This window comes from Podarcis erhardii (assembly GCF_964252035.2).
Source record: "Podarcis erhardii genome assembly, chromosome: 15".
In the NCBI taxonomy this organism is placed as follows: Eukaryota; Metazoa; Chordata; class Lepidosauria; order Squamata; family Lacertidae; genus Podarcis; species Podarcis erhardii.
In genome coordinates this window covers 16,980,966-17,007,129 of record NC_138505.1, presented here as the reverse complement: position 1 = coordinate 17,007,129, position 26,164 = coordinate 16,980,966, and the positions used below count along the sequence as shown (strand labels likewise).

Here is a 26,164-nt window from a genome sequence, read left to right as displayed (position 1 = left end):
AAAAGCACAAGCACCACATTTCTCGATGGAATTGGGTTCCCCGCCTCCAGATGGCCCTAACCATTGAGATCCCTGCCGCCTCTGCCGCCTTTGAAATGGTGTTGCATGCTGCTGTTTACCTTCCAGGTATCTTTTGGCCAGGCGCCCGTTCCCTGGGTGTGAGAGGGCTGATTCAGTCAGGTGGCATGAGAAGGGATGAGGAAGGAAGCTGAGTTCTCTCTCTCTCGGATGCAGCCGTGTGGCAAAGGAGGCTTTTCTCTTTCATGGTTATGTTTTCTTTGCTGACTGAATGCAGAGTCCTAAGCAAACACCATTTACTGACACCACCTAAAAAACATATATCAGGTTTCTTGTGCCAGGTTCCTCTGGGCAAGGGGATGTTTAGGTGTCAGGTAGCTGTGGTGCCCTGCAGAGGTTTTGCACTACAGCTTCCATCAACTCCATCCAGTGCTAGCGGGGGCTTTTGGGAGTTGTAGTACAAAACATCTGGAGGGCACCCCATCAGTGCAGGCCGTCTTAAAGGAAAGGCCAGCTCTTTGCCACAAAGTCCTTCCTCCTGTGCCTCGGTTTCCTCTTTGAAACAGAACAGGATGGGACTAAACTGGGAAGATTTATTTTGATCCAGGATCACCATGCCCCCTGGCCTGACTTGACATTTCAGGGTTCTGGTTTCTTTTGAAGCTCTGTGCAGGTGGGAGAATGAGGGGGTTGGATTCTGAGGTGAAGTGAAACTGACTGAGATGTTTGAAGCCACAGTCAGGGAATGCTAGTTTGAATGTTTCTAGAAAAATAGCACCTTAGCCTGTGGTCTAGATCTGCTAGTTTTCTCCTTGCAGGGAGTTCTTTCATGCAAGGGGACATCCCAAAGGGAAATCCTCCACTTGGCATCTGAAGTACTGTAATCCATTATATCACCTCAGAAGTTCACACAGCCTAATTCCCAGCCCATTCTGGGGCATGTGCAGATCTCACCTCAGGGTCTCTGAGACAAGACTTTCCTCAGGGTGAGAAGCTACCAGGCCCACCCTCCAGCTTTAGCCTCCCTGCAGTTTACAGTTTAACCCACTTTTTATGTCTGGCGTGTTGTTCCAGACTAACTGTCCATCCTACCTTCCCACCTTTCCTCCGGAAGAAAGTGGTGTGGAGGGAGAGACCCCAATGAAGGTATCATCTACAGCAGCCATTCTATCAGGCTATAAGAGCAGGAGAAGGACAGGCCTGTAGGGCTCTCTGGCCGTTCTGCCAAAAGATCATCACCTTTTTACTTCTGCATGAAATATTTCCATTCCATCTGGTCATTGCAAGAACTGTTACAGAGAAATAGTACCTGAGAGAAATTGTTTTTTTCCTCCTCTGTTCCAGCCCCTTTTCCTTTTGTGTTGTGTCTTTAATCCTGAGGGCAGGAACTGACTTACCATTGACATTTGAAAGCTGTTTTGGCTGAAAAGCAGGGCAAAAGCTTGTGACTGGCGGGGTGCGGGGACTTCAGCAAACTGCTACCTTCCTTTCCCCCAGCTTCAGCAGTAAAGCAGTAATAATGGTACCCTACTTTGCAGGGCTGTTGTAAGGTTACTGAGGAAACATAGGCAGCAAAGTGCCTTTCTGGGCGCAGATCTGTGCACACGTTCTGGGAAGTAAACCCCAGCACTCAGTCGGACTTTCCCTGGAGTAAACATGTGTAGGGTTGCACTGTACACCGTGTTGATTACTTAATTAAAAGGCCATTGAGGAGACATGGGTGACCTTGAGCTCAGTCACTGCCTCTCAGCCTAACCTACCTTACAGGGTTGTTGTTGTTGTAGTAGAGATTAAATGAGATAGGGAGGAAGCCATGCAAGCCACATTGAGCTCCTTGGGGGGAAAAGGTGGGATATAAATGCAATAAATAACTAACAGCAGAGAGTTTACGGCAATGATAAGCTGCATTAAAAAAAAATGCAGCAATTATAAGCTGTGTTTAAAAATAAAATAAAACAATGGGGCCCTAAAATAAAAAAAAAAATCTACACTAGCTGGTGAATCCCTTTTCCTGTACAGGGAGCTCTGCACGCACAGCCCCTCCTTGCCTGGGGAAGTCTCAGCAGTTTGCAGGCGGAGGGAGGAGATCCCACAAGCTGTGGCAGAGCCCAGGTATCTGTGCAGGCAGGTTTACCTGGACTCTCTGGCCTGTCCGCTTCCCTGGAGGCAGGAGGAGCCTTCTGCAGCCGGTGGTTCCGGCTCTGGAAAGGATCCACGGGAGGCCAGGCAAGGAGGACACCTCTGCTGCAGGGGCAGAAGGGCTTGAGGTGGGGTGGGAGCTGGGGGGGGGTGGAGAGAGGGAGGGGGGCAGAGAGGCCCTTTTTCTAACATGCCATAAAAATGCAGCCAGATGCACAAGGTCTCCTTCAAATGCAGCGAGGGTCCTTTCTGGTTCCTGCTTTTTTGTGTTTTGTTAAAATGCCATGTTAAAAGGTCACCAGTTAGCGACAAAGAAATAAGTTAATGGCAAAGAAATAAATGTAAGCCCACCCACAAGCCACACTGTAGGACTGTCCTCACCCGACTGCCATGAGGTGACCTCAGGGGCCAGTCCCTGCCTCTCGCTCTCACCTACCTCACAGGGTTGTTGTGGTGGAGATTGAGCATGGGGGTGGGGGGATAGAGAACCGTGTAAGCGCCACAGAGAAAAAAGTGGAATATAAAGGCAAATAATCATACAGTGGTACCTTGGTTTAAGAACAGCTTAGTTTATGAACAACTTGGATTAAGAATGCTGCAAACCCGAGTGTTTTGGTTTGTGAACTTTGCCTTGGAATAAGAACATGTTTTGCTTCCGAGTGAGTGTGTTCCATTTGTAAATTGACTCCCCCACTGCTATGGGAAAGCACGCCTTGGGTTTAAGAATGGACTTCCGGAACGGATTAAGTTCGTAAACCAAGGTACCACTGTAACAACAACAACAACAGCAGCAGCAGCAGCAGCAGCAGCAGCAACCAAAACCTCATGCAAAGTGACAAGCGAGCGAGCTTTTGTGTCCTCCAGAGCTCTTCTTCAGGATGGCTGTTAAGAGGATGCAGCAGGGCAAGGTGGGGAGAGAGGAATAGAGAGAGAGTGAGCTAGATACAGTGGTACCTCAGGTTACAGACACTTCAGGTTACAGACCCCGCTAACCCAGAAATAGTACCCCGGGTACTATTTTGCTTCAGGATGAGAACAGAAATTGTTCTCCGGCGGCATGGCAGCAGCAGGAGGCCCCATTAGCTATAGTGGTGCTTCAGGTTAAGAACAGTTTCGGGTTAAGAACGGACCTCCAGAACGAATTAAGTTCTTAACCCGAGGTTAGCCTTGGTTGTTGAACTTAATCCGTTCCAGGAGCCCATTTGGACTCCCAAAACTGTTTGAAAACCAAGACGTGGCTTCCGATTGGCTGCAGGAGCTTCCTGCACCCAATCAGAAGCCACGTTGGATGTTCAGCTTCCAAAAAACAATCTGTGTTTGTGGTGTTCGGGAGCGAAGCCATTCAACAACCAAGGTACCACTGTACTTTTAAAGGCTGCAGACTTTGAGGCTTCAGCATCACGCCCAGGATTTTCTCCGCTCTGCTGTTGTTTTGCTCAACATTCTGCTGAATTGTCCTGGAATGCTTGGACCTTGGGTAGCACTGACATTGCCCAGATTAGTGATGTGTTTATCATCTCTATTTCAGGGCTCTTCTGTTTGGGCCACATTTTATTCTGTTTCCCACATGCTTTCCAGGCACTGGTCTGAGCAGTTTTTCTTTTGCCCTCTCCACTTTCTCTGAGAAAGACCCGTTGTTTACTGCTGAATTGGGACAAGTGTCAATCTGCAGGGAACCTGACTGATGTTCCTTAGGATTCAGTGGTAAACAGCTGGTTTCCCTGGAGGAAGTGGGAAACCTCTTGGAATCATGCGTAGAAAAAATGGGGCAAGCAGATTCAAGTGAGGATGAGCCCTTAATAGACTTTTTTGGGGTATTGTTTGAATTCTATTATGGTGTAAATATTTTTTCTAATGATTATGTTTCATATGAGTTTAGCTTTTTGTTTTTTTATCCTTTTTTGTTTTTTATTCCTATACCTGTGAGTATAGGGCAGTATACAAATTGTTGTTGTTGTTGTTAGCATAAGCTGCCTTGAGTCCCGGTCCAGTGAAAAAGTGGAATTATTATTATTATTATTATTATTATTATTATTATTATTATTATTATTATTTCCATCCCACCTACACACAGATGAGCTTGAGTGTTGTCACTTAACCCTTCCCTGTCTCCTCAGGTGTGCTGGCAAAAATCCTGGCATCCCAGAACAGCATCACTGCAGTGCTTGGCAAAGATGTGGTCCTCCCCTGTTCCTACCAGGCCTCAGAGGGTGAGAGGGTGGTTCAGATCACGTGGATGAAGCGGAGGGAGGACGGGACAGCCCAGGAGTTGGCGGTGCTGAACTGGCAACACGGGACCTACGTGCAGAATGCCTATTCAGGGCGAGTGCTGCGACAGTCCGTAGGATCCCTAGAAGACGGCTCCATCCTGCTGAAGAACGCAGTGCAGGCCGACGAGGGGGCATATGAGTGCCACCTCATTACCTTCCCTGGGGGCAGTTTTGAGTCCAGCCTGACCCTCAAGATCCTAGGTAAGGACCTCTTAATGAACCCTCAAAATGAGCCCTGGGTCTGACTTGGGTGATAGATCTCTGTCTGGGCTGGCTTCAGGTGAGGGTCCGCAGAACTGAATGCTGTGCAGTTAAAACCAATCCCTGCACATACAAAGCTAGCTTATCAGGGAAAATGCTCTTAAATTAATCTTCCTGACATGCTAGTGTTGTTGTTTTTTATCTTCAGGGATTATTATTTTTTAAAATGCATATATTGGATTATTGGATATTATTTTATCTGATAGAATTTGCTTATTTTAAAGTCATATTTTTATCGTGACTTATTTGCCTTGAATTGGGTTGTTTATGAGATGTGCAACCCTTGTTGCATATTTTGTGCTTTCTACCATCGAGCAAACTGCCTTGGGTATAGCAGTGCAGAAATGGGGGATATAAATTAAAAGCGAAATGACACAAAATGCATATACAGTGGAACATCGGTTGTCAAACGCTTCGGAAACCGAACAATTCGGAACCCGAATGCCAACAACCCAAAAGTGAATGCTTCCGTTTTTGAACATTTTTCGGGAGTCGAACGGCTTCCGGGGAGTTTTTTTTCCTTTTTTCTCCATTGAACTTACTGGCAGCCCTTTGATCCTTGGTTGTTGAATGTTTCGTAAGTTGAATGGTCTTCCGGAACGGATGACGTTCGACAACCGAGGTTCCACTGTATGTCTTTGCATGGAGAAGTACTCATATACCCCAACCTCTGCTTGCAGCCTGAAGTCTGAGAATCAAAGTGTACACAACCACACACATACACACACCAGCACACACTTCATCCTGGTGTAATCTGACAGTTGGGAACCAGTTCCTTTGCCAAGTTTCTGGGAATGTTCACACTAAATCTGTTACCCACTATGGCTGTTAAACCACTGTGGGGGTCTTTTTTCATAAAATCATAGATTCGTAGAGTTGGAAGGGATCCCCAAGGGGTGATCTAGTGCAATCCACCACACACACACACTCCCCCGCTTTGCAGGAATCACAACTAAAGAATCACTGGCAAGAGGCCTCCAGCAAAGGAGAGCCCTCCACCCTCCGAGGGCGGCCATTCCACTATCTCCCCCCCCCCCAAAGTTTTTATTCATTTTATAACACAAATAAACAACACAAACAGGAAAACAAACAATATAAATAGATTCTTGTCTTAACCTTATTTTTTCTAAACATTGTTAGGTGGGCTTCCCCAAGTCCCCCCTATCTGATATTCATTTTACCTCATCTTTAGCAGTTTACATATATAATTTCTAACCATTTTTTAATCACACTTACTTTAACCATAAAAATCTTCACATTTTCTCACTTGCAAATAATGCCATTTTAAAATACACTATCTTCTACTTCTAACCCTACAGCCTAAATCCACTTCCAAAGCTATTCTAAGATTTAAATATTAACATATTTTTTCAAATATTCCTTGAACTTATTCCAATCTTCTTCTCTCTGGTCTCGGAGCCATTCCACTGTCTTAACTGCTCTTTGCCCTCGGAAAGTTCTTCCAGATATTTAGCCGCATTTTCCTCTTCCTTTGGCTGCAGTTCCCCCGTTGCCCACCTTGAACCTTGGCCCCCCGCTGGAGGAAGGGCAGGGCCGGACTCTGGCTGCCTCCTGCACTGCAGAAGGGAACCCCGTGCCCACGGTGACCTGGGAGACGGAAGTGCGCGGCACGGACAGCAGCCGTGTGTCGTCGCACCCCCGCTCAGCCTCTGTCACCAGCGAGTTCTATGTGGTGCCCGGGCGGAGCATGCACGGCAAGGCCCTCACCTGCATCGTCTCCCACCCGGGGCTGCAGCACAAGAAGAGGATCACGCACACCCTCAACGTGGCATGTGGGTATCTGCCGGCCCTCTGGGGTGGGTCGAACCATCGCCGCACAGAAGGGGTGGTATGGGGACTTTCTGGGCACAAGGGTCACTCACATCCCTTCAGGGGCCTACCTTTCAAGGACGATGTGCTTCTGGCGGTTGTGGCCGGAGGCAAAACTAACCAGAGCCACAAGGTTAGCTCTTAAGTTTAGGCCGTACATTTAAGGCGCATTTAAAGCAAACGGCTGTGGGGAACTGTAGTTTCCACAACTGAGCGATATTTCCCCAGAGTCTGTGGAAAACTACAGTTCCCAGAGTTCTTTGGGGGAGGTTATGTGCAGTGGGTGTGATTTAGATGTATGGTGTGTGGCCTGTTGTACACAGAAAGTCAGTTTTCTCTGTGTGTACACACACACACACACACACACACACACACACACACACCCTCCATTCTCCCCTCTGAGCAAGCAAGAGGCATGATCACAGTTGAGAGGCACATTCCCACCAAGTAAAAGGACCCAAGGAGGGTGCTGTGCAAGCCAGCCAGGGGTGGGGTCTAGGGAGGTGGACATGGCATGAGAACCGTCCTGAGGGCCAGATAGGAAAGCCCAAAGGAGCCACCTTTGGACCTGGGCCTGTCATGCCTCACCACTGTCAAACCAAGATATCTAGCCCAAAGCTAAGGCCAAACAGTGATTTGGCACAATTCATGAATTCGACCCAGCAATTTGCGAATTTTGTCGAATCATTTTACTGATTCTTTAGCATCTTTACTTGGGAGTAATTCCAACTTCCGCACACACACGTGGGATGTCTTTGAGACCTTTGAGCATGCACCTCCTTGAGGGGAGCTCTGCTGAGAACTCTTGGCACCCTGAATAAGCCACACTTTCTAGGATCCTCTGGGGGAAGCCGTGGCAGTTTAAAGTGGTGAGATTCTGCTTTAAAATGCACAGTGCAGGGGGCATGAGCTGCTCTCTCCTCTCTGCCACTTTGACCTCTCTTCATATTGCCTCCATGCAGATCTGTCGGATGCCTCAGTCCTGGGCCACGAAGAGGGGGAAGATTGGGTCGCAGGAAAGGAAGGGGCATTTCTGAAGTGCCTCGGAGATGGGAACCCGCCTCCAACTTACAACTGGACACGGTCAGTCGCTTTTCTGTGGTGCAAGAGATGGCTTCCTCTTTCTAAACAGGGAAGAGGCCTGGAGTTTTGTTTGTTTATTCAGCATGGGGCAGTTGCCAGAGGCAGAAAAGTAGGTGTGGCCAGAGGCCAAGGGTGGGTGTGGCCAGTGGGGGGTGACTATAGGTAGGTAGTGGGTGTGGCCAGAAGCAAAAGCAGGCGGATTAATGGCTATGACTTTTACCTTTTTACAGTAGGCTACATTCCAGCCTTAGAAAAGTAAGGCATTCCTACACACGCCTAAGCAAAAGGCATTTTTCACATCTTGAGCATACATTCCAGCAAAAGCACTCGAGAGAGCATAGAGAAGGAACCCTGAACAACAGTAAACTGGAATGAGGGGCATGGCCCAAAGAGAACTCCGAGGGTAAGATAGAGAGGTCCCAAGGGCTACATTGGGCTCCTGGGGCTGCAGCCCCAGCCCCACCTCTTTCGTGGTGATGAGATTAGAATTTCAGACAAGGAGGCTGAAGAGCCAGATTCATATCTGTCACGGGGCTCTCTGGTTTAGCTTGGACCGATCAGACTCTCTCACCCTAACTTGTCTCGCAGGGTTGTTGTGAGGATAAAATGGCGGGGGGGGGAGGGGAGGAATAGGATGCATGGGCTGCATATGCCTCCAGCTCCTTGAGGGAAAGGTAGGATAGGAATGTGAATCGTCCGGAGTTTTTTAAAATCAAAGAATGTATACCTGACTTTTTAATTCAAGGAATTTACGCAGTAGTCATTTATTGAATTTGTATGCCGCCTGCCCTGGAGCCTCTAGGCATTCGGAATAAGAAATGCAATTAAAAATCCATAAATGCAATTGTCTAAGAACATCAACAGCCCATCTCTCCAGCTGAAACATTTTGAAAACCGTGCTTGCCGTAGGAGCCAGTTTGTCTAGTCTGCATCCCAGATAAATCACAAGTCTTGATCTTGTCCCAGGTTTTTTTCTTTGGAGGATGCTTTGTTAAAATCGATTTGAATTCTGCAGATGCCCTATCTCTGAATAATGTGTGGCTGTGTCTTTATCTCTTGCCCACTCATGCAACAATGTACATGCACAAATTTTAAGGTGGCATGCTGTGGTCAGCCTGCCGTTTCAGTCATGGAAATGGGCAAAAGCGTTTTGAGGTGTTGGTAACAGTTTGCAGGACAGATGCTGCCTTGACTTTTAGAAGAGTGTTGCAGTCAGCCCCAGTCTCCAAACAGCAAGAGACTCCAGGGGTGCCTGCACTTACCCAGGGTTCAGTTTCTTTGGAATGAAGTGCCAATGGAGACCGAAGTGCCTTTTGGATATATGTTTTTGCTTGGCTTTAAAAGAAGATTGTACAGATTTATGGAGAAGAAGGTTATAACCACGATGGAGACTGTACTCTGCCTCCACAGTCGGAGGTGGTAATGCTTCTGAATACCAGTTGCAGGAGAGGAGAGGCCTCTTGTTCCTGGGTCCTGCTTGTGGGCATCCCTTTGGCGCACCTGGTTGGCCACTCTGAGAACAGATGCTGGACAAGATAGGGCATGGCCCTAACCCAGCAGGGTTCTTCAAATGTTCTTATATCCTACCCACCACGTGCTACAGAAGCCCTGTGCATTGCAGGTGATTCTTGGGTGTGTTTTTCACAAGTCCATTCTGCTCCCACCATAGCTGTCAACCTTCCTTTCTTTGCGGGAAATTCCCTTATTCCAGCGCCGCTTCCTGTTGCTATCTCGGATTGTTAGATATCCCGTAGACTGTCCCCGGGACAGGTGAGGCTGCTGATCCCTTATTTTTGAGGCTGCTGATCCCTTATTTTCAAATCGGAAAGTTGACAGCTTTGGTTCCCACTGTCCCTTACTAGGCCTCATGGGGCCTCAGCATTGTCTGACATGAACAAAGAGCCCAGTCAGTAGTGCAGCTGGGTCTTGGAGCCAGAAGGTCCCCAGGTGATCACCCAGAGAGTGGCAGATTATGGGAGCCACAGCCAACAAGCCTGGCATTGGCACCTGGGCTGCTAGAAGCAAGGCAGGACCCACTGGGGCAGATGTTGGTTGCTATAGAATCCTTTCTGTATTTTTTTAAGGCAGCCATGAATGCACATGGTAATAGATTCTCAGTTGATTATCCCTTTCTACAACAAAATGGTGCTTGTTATTCCCGGGTTAAAACCAGGGCAGCAGAAGCAAATGCCGTTTTGTTCCTGTGGTCATGATGGTGCTGTGAATTCAAGGCAGGCGTGCAACGTGCTCAGAGCAGTAAAAGAAAAATAAATAAATCCAGAGTTGGCAAACCGTTTTGGTTTGTTGCTGTGAGATACCAAGAATGTAGAAGCAGGAATTAGAGGAGAGAGAGTACAGAAATGGGAAGTGGGTGCTTTACAACTGGCTACCCAAAGGGGGCGCCTTGCAAGACCATTAAGGCCAGGTTCTAAAATGACCCAGCTGCACCAGTAAGCTTCTCCCAGTAAGCAGTCCCCAGTAGGCTTCCAAGGAGCTCCTCACAGATGCCCTAGAAAAACAGAGTTTAAGAACCCCTGGCCTACTAGGACAAAGTGGGCATGGCAGGCTGGGAAGAGTTCCGTGGCAGAGTGCCCTCTCTGCAGGCAGCCTGGCTCAGCTTGAAGCCAGGTGGAATGAACCCTGCCCTAGTGCTGGGAGCCTCTGGAGGCAGCCTGTGCCCGTTGGGGGGAGCAGCAGCCGAGCCAGCCCCCACCCCTCAAGCCCCCGCCCCTGGGGCAATCCCTAACCCGCGTGACACTTTCCCGGGATGCAAATCCAGGATTGCACCACCAGAGGAGTCTGGGGCAGCTTGGCATCTCCCAGCGCCAGCCTTGGACGCCTGCCTGGCCCGCCTGACACCGTCTGGGTGCCAGCTACAAGGTGCGTTTCCTGACGTCCCACAGAGAGCTGGCGAGGCTTGCTCCTGGCAGCCCCTCTTGCCCCAGGCGCCCAAGCTGGGGATCCTTCCCTCCTGCCCCCCAAAAGGCAGCTGCATCAGTGCATCTGGGTGGCAGCCACTTGCCCGCCTGGCCATTCCATTCCCAGCCAGCCAGCCAGCCAGTGGTGCACCTGATCTGGGCTGGCTGCCGCAGAGAGCTCCCACGGATCCCATTCAAAGGGAAGGCTGATCCTCCATAAACACTTATTCATCACTCAGCCATCCCGGCCTGCCTCTCGAGCTCTTTTTTTTTTTTTTTTTTTTGCGCTCCGAGGGACTGGCTGAGACTTGCTGTGGGTTTCGGGGAAGCAGCCCCGGGCCAAGATGCACCTTGTAGCCTTTTGTGGTGAGCGAAGGTGGCGGGGCGGGGGAGAGAGAGAGACGGTAAAAAACCAGCCAAGTCAGCACAGGGGTGGTGGGTGGGCGTGGTGGATGGATGAGGCTTTGCACAGGCCAGGTTGTTGGGGTGGGGGGGGGCAGGAATGAGATTCTTTTGAGGTCTGCCTGCCTTTTTTAGAGGTGCAGTAGTTCGGCAGGAAACATGGCCTCTGTAGAGAGCTGCACGGCTGCTTATCGGCCAGGAAGTGGCCAGGATTTCATCCTGCTGGCATGCCTGCAAAGGCAGAGGACTCAGTGTCAGTACAGTCATACCTTGGAAGTACGTTCGACTTCCAAAATGTTCGGAACCAAGGCGCGGCTTCCAATTGGCTGCAGGAAGCTCCTGCAGCCAATCGGAAGCCGGGTCGGACATTCAGGTTCCAAAGAATGTCTGCAAACCAGAACACTCACTTCCGGGTTTGCGGCGTTTGGGACCCAAAACATTCGACTTGCAAGGTGTTTGGGATCCAAGATACGACTATTGTCCTTTTCTGCAGAAAGACTGAGAAGGCAGGGTGGATAGTTATCCTGGTACAAATGCTGGAAATGAGCTGTAAACTAGGTTGGGGCAGAGAAGGCTGGAAGGTGGGTCCCTTGCCCTGGCGGCCCTGAGATGAGATCTGCACATGCCCCCAGGACACATTTGGAGTATCCTGGACAAAATTGCCTTTTAAAATTAAAAGTAAAAGTATCTAAAGGGTAGACCTTGGTGACCATTTGTTTTTTAAATATGGCATGATTTTATTTCTTACGCAAACCCTGAGGCGCCATCAGTATATGCAAAGGTCTGGCGCATTTAAAACTATCTAGGACCTTTATTCTCAATAAAACTGATGGAACTCACAGGTGGAAAATACTTTTTTATTTTTTTAAAATCTTTATTATTTGTAAAGGGAATATCAAATCAATACTTTATTATGCCTTTGGGGTTGGGCTGTGTCTTTGTACTGCAACACTTTATAGGTTAAACCAGGGGTTTTCAGCCCATGTACCGTGGTACCCTGGGGTGCCTTGAATGATAGGGGTGCCACGAGCAACACTGGCCTCTGTCCCTCTGATGCCTTCTCACATTTCTGCCTCCCAAAGGCTTCTACAGCTGTTTGTTGCAGCAGCCCTGGCTACCACTCCCCAGGCAAATGGTGCCTCTGGTGCTGGTCAGGGGGTGGTCTGAGAGACCAGGGGCGGCAGCAGCAGCTGCCGAGAAGACTCCCAAGGAGAAGAGAGAAGAGAGGAGACTGAGGGAATACTTCACAAGGGAGGGTGTTCAAAATGCGGTGTGAAGCTGTCCATAACTGGGCTCCTGAGCCTCACAGGGGTGCCGCAGAAAGAATGCAGTTGGTGAAGGGAACCATATGGACTCAAAAAGGTTGAAAACATCTGGGTTAAACTATTGATTCTTTGTTTTCTTTCCTTTTGTCATGTTTGCATGTGAACAAATCGATAAATTTAAAAGGCGGGGCGGAAGGAGCTAAAGGAAGGGAGAAAAGTTTTGCCCTTTGCAAACACTGTTAAATGCATGTTTGTGTGTGGACAAGAGGCTCCTGTTGATGCACCCATGCGCAGTTCACATATATCCTCACTCTTTCCCCACATGCAGATGTCTTCCTCCACATGTGCATATGTGTCTGTTGCGTGTGCGTGCGGGTTGGGAAGGGCACGGCACTGTTGCCTCGGCCGGGCTCCGCTCGCCAGCTCAGACGCTTTGCCGAATCTCTGCGCAGAGTTTGGGGTGCTGTCTGGACACGCTCCGGCACCCAGCTCAGCTATGCAAGAGACCCGTGGGAAAAGGGAAGGGATCCCTTTGATTTCAGCACCTATTGTTCATGATGTCATGGCTGACCCCGCCCTCCTCTTCCCTGCCCCCCCTCCCCTTGTGCCCCACACCTCCCCTCACGAGCCTGGACATGTTGCTGAGGCGGGGAAGCGGCAGAAAGGGCGAGAGCATCTGGTTCAGGAGTTCCTGGCCCTTGCCATTCCTCTTTTCCTCTTGCGAGGCGTCTTTGGGGCGGTGCCTCTCCCTCTGGCGAAGGCCCTCTGACACCCCGCAGCCGAAAATAGGGACATACTTGCAATGTTTTTAAGAGAAAAGGTGAGGAAGAGACAACACGATGGAAGTGTAGGAAATTACACCTGGAGTGGAGAAAGAGACATTTTCCCTTTCCCCTTTCAGCATAAAACTGCTTCAAATCCCCACTCAGCCATGAAGCTCACTGGGTGTGATCTTGGGCCAGCTGCTGCCTCTCAGCCTAACCCACCTCACAGGGTTGTTGTGGGGATTAAATGAGGAGGGGGAGAGCCATGTATATCACCTTGAGGTCCTTGGAGAAGAAGGGTGTATAGAAATGCAATAGATAAATAAATCTGGAGTAGAAAATGTACATACAGTACAGAGAGTACGTGGTGTGGTGGTTGGAGTGTTGGACTAGAATGTGGGAGACCAGGGTTCAAATCTTCACTTGGCTGTGAAGTCCACTGGGTGACCTTGGGCCAGTCGTGGCCTCTCTGCCTAACTTAACCTCACGGGGTTGTTGTGGGGAATGAATGGGGAGGGGGAGAGCCATATATGCCACCTCGAGCTGCTTAGAGAAAAGGCTGGGATATAAATGCAATTGAATGAATGAATGAATGAATGAATGAATGAATGAATGAATGAATGAAAAATTAGGACATCCCATGAATGGTTCAGGACAGATCACAGAAAGTCCTTCAAGCAACACCTAGTTAAACCACGGAACTGGCTCGCGCGGGAGACAGTAATGGCCCACCAACTTGGATGGATTAAAAGAAGTTTGGACAAATTGGACGAATTGAAAGAAGTTTGGACAAGTTCATGGAACAGGCTAGCAATGACTCCTAGCCACAGTGGCTCAACTCTGCCTCCACAGTCAGAGAGGCAGCAATGCTTCTGAATACTGGCTGCTAGATAACACAGGACCAGGTCATCTTTCATCAAATGATGCAGCAGTGTGTGTGTGTGTGTGTGTGTGTGTGTGTGTGTGAGTGTGAGAGAGAGAGAGAGAGAGAGAGAGAGAGAGAGAGAGAGAGAGAAACTGCCTGTTTGGGAGGAGATGAATAGGCACCTCTCTGTGACTTAGCAGGTGCTGCACATCTTGAGCAGTTGAGTTCAAGGCACTGGCAAAACTCTAGGTGTCAAAAGAAGACCCAGCAAGAATCTGGGTCCATAGAGATAAAGATGTTTTCCCCACCCCTTCCTGACTTGGTCTCCTCTCTCTGCCCAGGCTCAATGACCCCCTCCCCAGCGGAGTCAAAATCAAGGGGGACACCCTGCTCTTCCAGAGACCCCTTAACTCTGAAGATGGAGGCGTCTATGTTTGCCAAGTGGCCAATGGCTTTGCAACCAAGGAGGCTGAGACGACCATCAGCATAAAAGGTACCATTCTGGGACAGCTCATAAACGGGCAGCAGAGCTGATTTGGCTTGTCTATGCTAGACAACAGCCCAGGCCACATGGGCCACACTGCTTTAAACCGCCATGGCTTCCCCCAAACAGTTTTGGGAGCTGTCGTTCGTGAAGGGTACTGAGAGTAATTAGGAGGCCTCTATTCCCCTAACAAAACCTACAGTTCTCAGAATTCCCTGGGAAGAGGGATTGACTGTTAAACCACTCTGGGAATCATACCTCTGTAAACGCTCAATGTTTCTTTTAAAAGTAATTTTTTTAAAAAAAACAACTTAAAAGAAACCTGCTCCAGTGTTGAGGGTTGGTGACGTGCCCATTTCTAGCCAATCAGTGCTGTGCCCACCACTAGCTGTACACACACATTTTTTGTTTCCTCAGAATTTGATATAGGGGAGAAGATAGGGGACTAGGTCCTTCCCCCCCCCCCATGTGTGGTGGGGAAATAAAAGGGCTTGCCTTCCCTCCTCTCTCACTTGGCAGCCATAGGAAAATTTTGCCTCTCTTTGTAAGGAAGCCACTCCTTCTGTAACTCTCTAAAGATCTGTCCTTCAGGGGAACTGGTGCTGTAGGACTTTGGGCAAGGGGGTGATTTGTGGGTTTCTTCCAGTCCCATGCAGAGAAGCTCAAAGTGGACTACATGCATCACTGCCATGGCCTACTCCCCTCTCTTTTCTTGTCTCTCCCAACAGGCAACCGGGCCAAGCAGGTGGACGTGGTCTCCATCTCCATGATTGGGGCAGGACTCATCTCTGTAGTGCTGCTTGGCTTGCTGGTCCTGGTGGTCATACTCATGACTTGTTACCACAAGAGGAAGACCAAACGCATCACTGAGAAATAGTAAGCAAATGGGGATAGAACCATAGAATTGGAAGGGACCCAAAGTGTCATCTAGCACTTCACATGACATCGTTTTGGTGTTATTAGCCCTCTTCTCTGATGCCAACCGTAATCACCTTGGTCCCCCCGTTACGTTTTGAGCCGGACTAAGGAACTGGATTTGGCTAGTGGGCTGGATCCTTACCTCCCCCCTCCCCCACTGTGGGCTAAGTTTCACAGGTGAATGGGGACACCCACCTGCCAATCACTTGGCATCACGATGACGATGATGCCTGTATGGACAATCAACTGATGGTTAGGGTTTGCAAAGGACCTCGTACAGAGGCGTGCAAGCCCTGGCAATCAGTTGATCATCGGGGCTTGTCAGTGCCCTTTGGTCCAGCCACATGCTTGCCTGCCCCACCCCTGAGATCATACAACCTTCACAGGGGTTGCATTCTGGCAATCACACCATGCTGAATCTCTAGTGTCGGAGTGTCCCATAGGACCAGGCCAACTACACCAAAGGCTTGGATTCTTGTCATTGTCAAATGAGCCCCACCAACTCAGGGTATGACCAGCAGCACTTCTGCAGATAATCTCAGGGGCTGAGCTGGGCTCTCTGGATTCAGGCTGTCCCTGAGGCACCCTGGAGCTAAGTTGTTATGGGCTTCATTAAATTAATTTGAACAGTGAACCTTCTGACCAGACTAAGAGACCTGGCAACCATGCCCCCTGGTGCCACGTCTGGTGCCTTGGCGCACAGTGAGATATTCCTGTTAGGCAGAGGGCAAGGGGGGAAATAGCTATCTCACCTGGCTTTTCCCCCTCCTTGTGTCCGGCAGCGAAGAAGAGCTGACCCTGACCCGGGAGAACTCCATCCGGCGCCTCCACTCCAGCCACAGCACTGACACCCGGAATCAGGTGAGGGTAAAGAGAGTGTGGGGGCCCCTGTGGATTGGCTGGGGAGGGATAAGAAGGCACAGGCTGGGTTTTTCCATGGAGAGGAAGTGGGTGGGGATAGAGAACCCCCTCTCCTTTCATAGAACTGTGGGGTTGGAAGGGAACATAAGGGTCAACTAGCCCAACCCCTTGCAATGAATGCAGGAATCCCAGATAAGCAATCCCTGACAAGCTATCCAACCTTTGTTTAAAAACCTCCACTGCAGAAGGAAATAAGCAGTGCTTTGCTTGATCTGGGCATCTCTGGCTCTGGGAGGCTCAGACACCATCCTGGTGTGCACAGATTGACTGCCTCTGAACTTGGAGGCACCCATTTATCCATGGCTCATGACAGGGCTTCCCCACACAGCTCTGAACTTTAGAGCTCCATGTCTGAGTGTTTTGCTCAGTTGGGGCAAACATCAGTCTGGGTTTTCCGTTTGCTCCGATTCAGCTTTAAAGGGAGGGTTTTTGCTCCAGTGCAAAAAAAAAAAAAAGGCACTCAGACACAAAGCTTTAAAGCACAGAGGTTGCCTGGAAAGAACAGAGGAAAGGTAAGTGATGAAAAGCCTGCAGCTGATAGAACTTTGAAGCCTCTTTCCCCCCACCTCTTCCTCTGCTGCAGAGCTGAGCCCATTGAAGTCCTTCAGCACCCTCTAGAGGGAGCAAGTGGAATAATGTAAACACGCACACAAGCCACCTTTCTAAATATGAGAAGGGCTGAGCTCAGATCTCACTTGAAGCCACCTTCTCTGACCTGGGAAATGCTTGAGGTTGCCTCACCTCACCTCAAAAGGGATATTACAGAGTTGCAAGAAAGGTTCAGAAAAAGGGCAACAAGAATGATCCAGGGGATGGAGCTGTTGCTCCCCTACAAAGAAAGCTTCCAGCATTTGGGGCTTACAGGTGGGGCGGGGGGAAGAGGCGACACGATAAAAGTTTATGAAATCATGCACGGCATGGAGGAAGTGGCGAGAGAAAAGATTTTCTCCCTCTTTCATCATAACACCAGAACTCATGGGCATCCAGTGAAACTGAAGATTCAGGACACATTTTTTAAAAAATGACTTCTTCACGCAGCGCTTAGTTAAACTATGGAATTCGCTTCCATAGGAGGCAGCGATGGCCACCAACTTAGAGTCATAGAGAAGGGTCATCTAGTCCAACTCCCTGCAATGCAGGAATCGCAGCTAAAGAATCCCTTTGGATGGCCGTAAGGGAGGCAGATTCATAGAGGAGAAGCCTATCAGTGGCTACAGGCCATGGTGGCTATGCTGTGTCTCTAGAGACAGTAGTGCTTCTGAATACCAGTTGCTGAAAACCACAGGAGGGGAGAGTGCTTGGGCTCGGATCCTGCTTGCGGGTTCCCCATGGTGGATGGAGTCTGCTTGACCACTGCGAGTGCAGGATATTGAACTAGATGAACCATTGGCTTCCTCTGGCAGGCTTTGCACACAGTCAGTCCCCAGGTTCTCCAGAGCACAGGTGGCATGATTTGAGAACCAAATCAGAGCTCAGTAATATTTATTTATGACTCTTACACCCTGCCTTATATGCCTGCAAGGGGCTTGAGGCGGCAGATGTGGCTTCATTCCCCCTCCCCACACACACACATTTCCACCTCGCAACAACCCTGCGTGGTAGGTTAGAGAGAGAGAACGGATGGGTGGCTTAATTGTGGAGTGGGCAACTTTTAACAAGTGCTGCAAGTTTCACTTCCCTGTTACCATCTCTTCACCATCCCTTCCCTTCCCCATGCCCTCGTTTGTTTTCAGCTGGAAGAAAACCTTCCCTTGAGGTCAGAGAGCCGGCAGGGCAGCTTCCGTGGGGACAGCCTTTGCCGGGAGAGCCTGCGAGCCGACAGCCTCTGCCGGGACAGCCGGCAGGGCAGCTTCCGGGCAGACAGCCTGCGTGAAACCAGCCTCTGCTCTGTCATGGTGAGCACCAAACTCTGTTGTCCTTTCAGTATCCAGCACCTCCTCCCAGGCTTCCCCCTTTGACCTCTCCTCCGTGTCCCACCACCAATCCCCGGGCTCTGAGCCTTCCTCCTCTGGGGCTTCCCTGGTTGGTGCCTCCCACCGCTGCTCTTTGCCCAGCCAGTCCCTGGCAATCTGAAGCATGATACACCTGCTGGAAACAATTCTATTCTGCCAGGCCTATGCAGGCAGTTAAGAGCACATCTTGCCACAGTGGTTGATCTATATATTATTTATTGCAAATAATCTATCCACCACTTGACTGCAAAAATCCTCAAAGTGGTTTGCAAAAAGAGATCAAAACAAGAAAGTTATCTCTAAGGAAAATCAACAGCGACAATAAAATGATTACAGCTGCGGTCTAAGGCTTTGGTATTCTGACTGGAGTGTAATGGAAATTTATAAGATTTTGGAACGCTGAAGTATAGTAAATCATCAATTGCAGCACATGGGGGGCGGCACCTATATTGTATAATTTGTCTTTTGAATGAGTGGCATTTTTTAATGGTACTATAATTTGGCATTGTTACAATGCGGCTTTTATTGGATTGAAAACAAATAGAAATAAATTCAGAAATAAAAAAATTATTAGCAGGAAAAATAGCCAACAACCATTTAAGACTTCTGAAAAGTTAAAACAGCAATAGAATTAAAGCAAATTAAAAGATAAAAAATCTTAACTTTTTAAATATGGTTTTCATTGTCTGGTGTCATGTATTTTTGTTGTGAACCACTTTGTTGCGATAGATAGATAGATAGATAGATAGATAGATAGATAGATAGATAGATGATAGAGCTTTTTTCTAAAAAATATATATGTTTGGGGTACTCTCATTTTGACTCAAGAAAATCACCATTTTATAGGGAGGGGGAATACACTAAATGGACAAAAGTACAAAGATTAACAAAATGTTTAGGGGTATGTGTACCCCTCCGTCCCCCCAGAAAAAAAGCAGTGTGTATGTGTATGGGAGAAATATTTGACACCCTGCTTCTCTCTCCTGCTCAGAGCGAGGAGGCCGAAGGACGTAGCTACTCCACCTTATCAACAGTGCGGGAGATCGAGACACAGACAGAGCTCCCCCCGCCACCCCCCACCCCTGTCCAGGAGGACCAGATGGAGAAGGAGAAAGAGGAGAAGGAGCAGGAGGAAGAGGAGCAGCGGGACAGCGAGAAAAACATCAAGCAAGCCATGACCCACTTTGTCCAAGAGAACGGCACCCTCCGGGCGAAGCCCACCTCCAACGGCATCTACATCAATGGCCGGGGACACCTGGTGTGACCTTTGCCCCCTGCCACGGAGCCCCAGGACCCGACAGAGCACTGAACCCACTTCCCAATGGCCTGCCGGAGCCTCCCTTGGGCGAGGGAGCCGAGGCTGTCACCTCCTTCTGAGCCACCCGGCCGCCATGCAGCTGCCCTTGGAGATCTCCGCAGGCCTCACCACCCCGTTCTTCTTCCCCGGGAATCCTGGCCATGGTCTTCTCTTGCTCCGTCCACTTGAGGAGGGAACCAACTCATTCCCAGTGGGGTGGATCAACAGCCGGTTTGGAAGTTGGGAAAGCTTCCCCCACCCCTTTTCTTTTCTGACTTTGGCGGGACGGTGACATTGCCTGGCCTGCGTTTTTGTGTCGTGTTTTTTTAAAATGTTTTGAGGCTACACATACAGGGCAAGCGATTCTGAGGATGCCACCAGGCAGCAGCGCATTTATCTTGGCTCAGGGACAGAACCGTGAAACTATTGTGCCTCCCCCTCTAATTATTGTTGTTAATATTAATATTATTATTATTAGTTGAACGTTTGTGGCCCCCTGCGGTTACGGACAGAAGCTCCCCAAAGCCTTGCCGAGGCAAGCAATAAAATCATTGTTTTTATTTTATATAATAATTATTATTACCTTGAAAGGGAAAGGCTAGCTTCCCAAAGACTGAATGTAGGCACAGAGACAAGGAATCCCGGCGGGCCTCAGGGGAGCCCTGCGAGGGAGATTCCCTGCTTGGGAGATGCCCGTGGGCAGGATTCCACCCTCCCCAGTCCTTGATATGATTCCTGCAGGGATGATATGAGATACATGCTTTTTCACCCAGCCCCATCCAAAATGCAACTTGTACATGAATGCAAAGGATTCCAGCAGCTACAGCTCCAGTTTGGCAGATGAAACATCCGGCCAGCCCTGTCCCGCTGGGGTGGGTTGTGCCACCACTTCCAGTGCAACCACCTGGAGATCGGTTTTCGCTAGGGCAAACCCCTTGCCACTCGTGCAAGCTACGCAGACCAAAACACTTTCTGAAGCAGGAAGACAGCAGGACTTGCCGGCACCATGGAACAGGGAACAGTGAAATGCCAGGACATTTTTTGGGATTTATTCTTGCATCCTGGGTGGTGAAGGGGGAAAGGGGGATTGTGGGTCTCATTGCCCTTTGTATATCTGCAGTCATAGAAGGTTGGAAGTTTTGTGCAGTGTATCATATTCTCTCTCTCTCTCATCCCCTCTCTTAAGTCCGTTTCACATGTGCATATAACCCCTGGGCTATTCATCTCTCAAGGGGTCACAGCTGAACAAGTCAACTGGTGCCTTTGAAAACCTTTTTTTGCATTGGAGCTGTTGTGTGTTTGTTTGGGGCAGGGGGAGCGAGGGGTGTCACAAAATTTCCGTGGTGGAGATTTATGGCTGGTTCACCCCCCCCCCAAAAAAAAATCATCCGCTGCTGAAGCCATCAAACAAGGTGTCACAGATGGCTGAGCTGGCCCCAAGGGGTGCATGTCTGCACACGCATGAAAGCACACGTGCTTCTCCGTGTTCCCCCACTGGGCGTCTGATTATCCCACAAGGACTCAAGCCAAATGTTTGAAGTGTCTCCTCAGGAAAAGGGTTGTGCTTGCCAGGACAAGAAGTTAGATCTAGATCTGAGATGGCCCCATTCACACATGCAAATTGTGAGCGCTGCCACCAGAGAGCATTAGGCAGATGCTGAATCACTATACCAACCCCTGGACTCATTTGTTTACAGCGTGGGGATAAGAATACTGTTCTACCTTACCAGATTGGTGTGATACGCAATAATGTGTGAGAGGTTTTTCTGAGTGTCATACACATGCTAAGTTTAATTAGGCGGTGAGGCTGTAGGAACCAACCCTTGGCCTTTCTGACTCAAGCAGTTCCAACATGTAGAACCATAGAACTGAAGGGTTGGAAGGGATCCCAAGGATCATATAGTCCAACCCCATGCAATGCAGCAGTCGCAGCTCTTCCCAGTCTGTGCAAAAGCATACCTCGTTCTTGTTTCTGGTTTTTGTTTTTGCCCAACGGGGACAGCCTCAAATCCCCCAGACTGTGTACTCACTAGTAAATGGGGAGATATGTTGCTGGTGCTTTTGAACAACATCCATGCGCTGCAGACTGCAAGGAGGTCATACTGGGTCAGAATCCAGCCGCTTTATGTTAGCAAACACAATTTCAAGGTACTTTGGGTTATGGGCATAGCCAGGATTTTTGTGGGGTGGGGAGAACCTCAGTTTGCTATGTATTTTTATTGATTATTATTGATTTAGGCAGCTTCCACTCCCTGCCCCCACTTGGCTATGCCCATGTCTTGGGTGACGCCTCTGTGAAAAGTTCTGCGGAAGCAGATGGCAGCTAAGGGTAGCTTTGCATACCTAAAGTTTTGTTCCACGAAGGTGCCCCGTATCCCGTGCCAGGAGTAAACATACATTAAGAAAAATGATCACATAAAACATAGTCTTAGCATAGGAGCTTCTGGCTTACCCTGGGTGAGCTGAAATGTTGCTTTTTTGCAATTAGTGGGAGGTCGAACTAAAATGAAGGTTCCAACACAACACCTAGGCCACATTCGCACCATACATTTAAAGCTCTATGGTACCACTTCAAATACTCATAGCTTCCCTAAAGAATTCTGGGAGCTGTAGTTCATTAAAAGTGCTGAGAGTTTTTAGGAGACCCCTATTCCTCCCCCAAAGCCATGATTTCCAGAATGTTTTAACCAGCACTGTTTTTCTAGGAAAAGAGGTGCCAGAACTCACCTTGTTCTCTTGTAATAGCAATGGCACCCACGTGAGAGGAACTGGGCTCCAGTAAGTTCCAGCTGGAAAAAAAGCCCTGGTTTGAAGAATCAATCCCTCCTCACAGGGAACTTTGGGAACTGTAGTCCTGAGAGGGCAATAGTGACATCCTAACAAATCTCAGCGACCTTCACAAACTACAGTTCCCAGAATTCCTTTGGGAGGGAATCCAGGAGTGTTTAAAGTGGTATCATAGCACTAAATGGTGGGAATGTGCCCCTGATGCAGTACACTGAGATCCTTCTGGGATGGCAAGGAGCCCCTACAGCATTCATTAAAAGCTTCCTCTTTGTATTTTATTGCTTCCTGTTCTGCATGTCTTGGGGATTATTTCACTACAAAAGAAAGAAAAGATTAATAATAATTAATAAGTAATGCAGTGATATAGTCAGTGATGCAGCAAACCACTTTGAGGGTTTTTTAAAAACAATCAAGTGGCATATAAATTTTATGAAATTAATAAATAATAGTGATTAGAGTGTTGGACTAGGACCAGGGAGATCCAAGTTCAGAACAGTCAGCTGTGAAGCTCAAAAGATGACCTTGGGCCAGTCACCCTTAGCCCTAACCTAACGAGTTTGTTGGAAGGATAATATGGATATATGAATGAAATAAGGTGTTAGCTGCGCTGAACAAGAAGCAATAACGTGGGCCAAATCTACTAAGAGCACACTTTGGATGACAAGCACGGTTGCCTTCAAAAGCCTCCGTAGTGCCTAGCCATGCCACACTTTAGTGCTTCAGCTGCATTTTATAGCAATAATGGTAGTTACATTTGCCATAAAATGCAGTTTAAGGGGTCTGGCGCAGGCTCTTGGGCCAAGCCCACCCCCCTGGTGTTAGTGTAATATTTTGTCAGTATGGTGTTGTAATGTCTTATTGCAGCTATTCTTGATATCCCAGAAGGCAGCTCTTAACTTGGAATGAGAAAGCAAGCTGGGATGGTTGCCACCGCTCTCCTGAGGCTCAGACCTCAAGACGCAGAGGAAGGGGTTTAGAAGCTCAACGGCAGGTTAGGGGTGGAGTCTGGTTTTTGAGAGGATGAAATCTAACAGAGCACCTGTAGGTTCTGGGAAGGAAGCTACCTGGGCATGATGAGTCAGAGTGGAGCCTCCTGGACAGGAGAGTGCAGCTAAAAGCAAACGTTTTATACCCAAGCCATGAATTACCTTCCCATGTGATTCAGCCGCTTCTGATAGTCTACTCCATCTCCTGGAGGCTCTTAAGGCAAGAACCCTGCAGTTTCAGAAACGTCAAACTCTGAGACACTGCAACTATACAAACTGAGAAGAGTGGTGGTGTTTTTCCCCATGAGGCCACAAACCTACCCTAAAAGATCCAGTCACAAACTGACATCAGAGTTACCGAGTCAGAGAATTTCATAACGCAGAGCAATTATCACCACAATTAAGACATGCCTGCAAATCTGCCAGGCTACGCAACTTTTCTCTAATCTAGTGGTCAAAGAGACCTCTAACTGAAGCCGTTCCTTTACAAAATGATGAACAGAGCATTTGTTTACAAGAGATTTATGTTGGTTCTCAAAGGTTTGTCACCCATCTGGTCCTGAAGTCTCTGGACACAAGTCTTTATTATGCTTTGGTTTATCCAACATCCTTTTTGACAGGAAGGTCATAAACCCAGGAAAGGGGGCAGAAGCTAATTTTGGTATGGAATTCCTCGCACACTCCAAAATGGAGCTTTTCTTGCACAAATAACTATAAATACACTTTACCAAAAGTTTTAGAACAAAGATAGAATAGGGATCTCTTGATATATTTACATCCAGATCCCTTATACCGTATGTGCATCTCTCATATGTATGTATGTATGTATATATCTATATGTCTGTTTGATTTATATATTCCCTATCTATCCATCCGTCCAGTTTTTCTCCAAAAGCTGCTTGTGGCCTGGCCTGGGCCACTTAAAATGGCAACCAAGTCTGCACCACAAACTTAGGTTTAATACCACTTTAGCCGTCATGCCTGCCTGCAGAGAACCCAAGGAACTGTGGGTTGATGTGGGCCTTCAGAATTTCCTGTTTAGAAGATCTACAAGTGGGACTGGAAATAAAGGGTTGTATTCAGCTAAGTTCTACTCAAAGTAGGTCCATTTAAATTAATGGACCCATGTTAGTCATGTCCATTAATTTCAGTGGGTATACTCTTAGCATGACTTGCGCTGGATTCAACCCAAAATGTTGCTGTGTGAGCGCTCCTGTTCACTATGCCAGCCAGCCCAGCTGTACCTTACTCCATTCTATTTCCCCTCCATGTTTTCTGCACGCCCACTCAAGAAAAAAAACAACTCTCCATGGTCACACTCAGTCCTCACTGGACTGTTTTTGGGATCCCAGTCCTTTAGGGTACATAAGCAATAGCACTCATGACTGAACGCTGGGAATATTAGAGTTGTGTGTCTGCACCACCAGAGAATTATAACTTCCTGGGGGAAAACTGACTATTAAGCTAGTTTAAGTCTATAGTTCAGCCTTCCCCACAACCTGATAACTTCCAGATCTTTTGCGACTCCAGCTCCCACCAGCCCCAACCAACACAGCATTTTGTTTTAACTGTGCTTACTCCTTTGTAATGTGCGTTTAGGACTGCGGTCCAAATGAACTACCATTTCTTTAACCAGCTGACCAACTGTAACAGGACCCCAGCAAGGTAGGCCAAAACTGATAAACTACAATATGTCCAGGGACACCAAGCTCAGTGAGCTTTGAAGTTGAATAGAGTTTTGAGTGAACCATGGGCAGTCAAACTCCAAACAGTCAAGTTGCTAGACATCTTGATCTACCTCAGAGCAATACAGGGAATTCAGGTGGCCCAACCCCTCTTTTAATTGTTCTCCACCAGCAGGGGCTGTGCCCAAATTTCGTGCCCACTGCCTCAGTCCCAAAGAGGATGCATTTATTCTGCACCCATAAGGATAAGGCGCTTCCAAAGTGAATTTATATGACTCTCTTTTACATCCTTTTACATGTATTATTATGATTTCTTGATTGTCTTTTTTTTTTAAAGAAAGAATTTTAGGAAAAGGCTGTGTCATCTGCTTCTAGGACCCTTGAGGTCCTTGTATAATCTGTAAATGTGTATATAAAATCCCTAGCAATGGATGCCTGTTAATGTGTGTGTGTGTGTGTGTGTGTGTGTGTGTGTGTGTATAGATATATATAGAGAAATATTATGCAAGTGTCTTTCTGTGTATAGGAAGGGACTTTGGGGCGCTCTTACATGCACTTCTGCTGTTGTAAATAAATTGCACCTTTGGCACCCCAGGACTTGTGTGTTGTTGGATGGATTTGTAAATCTTTGCAGATTTTTGCCTGGTTTGGCAAAAGTGGTCAGGGAGAGTTTTCCTATTCCTCTCTCATAATCCAATCCTAGAAAATTTGTAAACCACCCAAGGAAATGGATCAGAAGTACAATTTCAGGCCAAAGAATGTGCATCAACTCATAATTATGGGATTCACCACCACAAGATGTAATGATGTCCACTGGCATAAACTGCATTAAAAAATGACTGGCCAGATTTACAGGGAAGCTTTGCCAGTGTGTAGGGCTACCAGGTCAGGAACATCCCAGACCCTCAGATTTCAGGGCCCATAATGGAAACCTAGGGGTGATGTCAGAGGCTGGGTCTTGAAGACAGAGGTTAATTGGGAGAGTGGAGTGGAGGAGGGCAGCCCCACCCCCAATCTATGCAATAATTTGCATCCAGCTTCTGCTGGGCTGAAAGTTGCAAACTTATTTTATTCTTATTTTATTTTTATTTTTAAAACACTAAAGGCACTCCTGCTCGCTCTCCACCTTCTACCTGGAAGGGGCCAGGCAAACTTGGAGATTTCAGGTCAGGCCTTGAGGCTATGCCTCTGGTGGCTGAATGCATGGGCATAGCCAGGGTTTTTGTTGGGGGAGGGAGCAAAATGTGATTGGGGGAGCAGGACTTTTGTTAGGTCAGTTAATTAAGTATTCCTATTGTTTTACTTGATCAAGGGCCCGG

At 48.1% G+C, this 26,164-nt stretch overlaps 1 protein-coding gene across 2 annotated transcripts in view; it reads left to right on the top strand.

Annotated features, from left to right (window-relative positions):
• The window catches only part of NECTIN4 (nectin cell adhesion molecule 4), an 87,734-nt gene extending 62,295 nt beyond the window's left edge, over positions 1–25,439 (top strand). For both annotated transcript variants that reach the window (XM_081842461.1, XM_081842462.1), the window contains 8 exons: positions 4,275–4,628; positions 6,191–6,481; positions 7,481–7,601; positions 14,157–14,308; positions 15,028–15,175; positions 16,000–16,078; positions 17,872–18,033; positions 19,082–25,439. In XM_081842461.1, coding sequence (XP_081698587.1) covers positions 4,275–4,628; positions 6,191–6,481; positions 7,481–7,601; positions 14,157–14,308; positions 15,028–15,175; positions 16,000–16,078; positions 17,872–18,033; positions 19,082–19,354 — 1,580 coding nt within the window. In that variant the 3' untranslated portion in view covers positions 19,355–25,439. The remainder of the gene's footprint in view (positions 1–4,274; positions 4,629–6,190; positions 6,482–7,480; positions 7,602–14,156; positions 14,309–15,027; positions 15,176–15,999; positions 16,079–17,871; positions 18,034–19,081) is intronic.
• Positions 25,440–26,164: the final 725 nt, after the last annotated feature.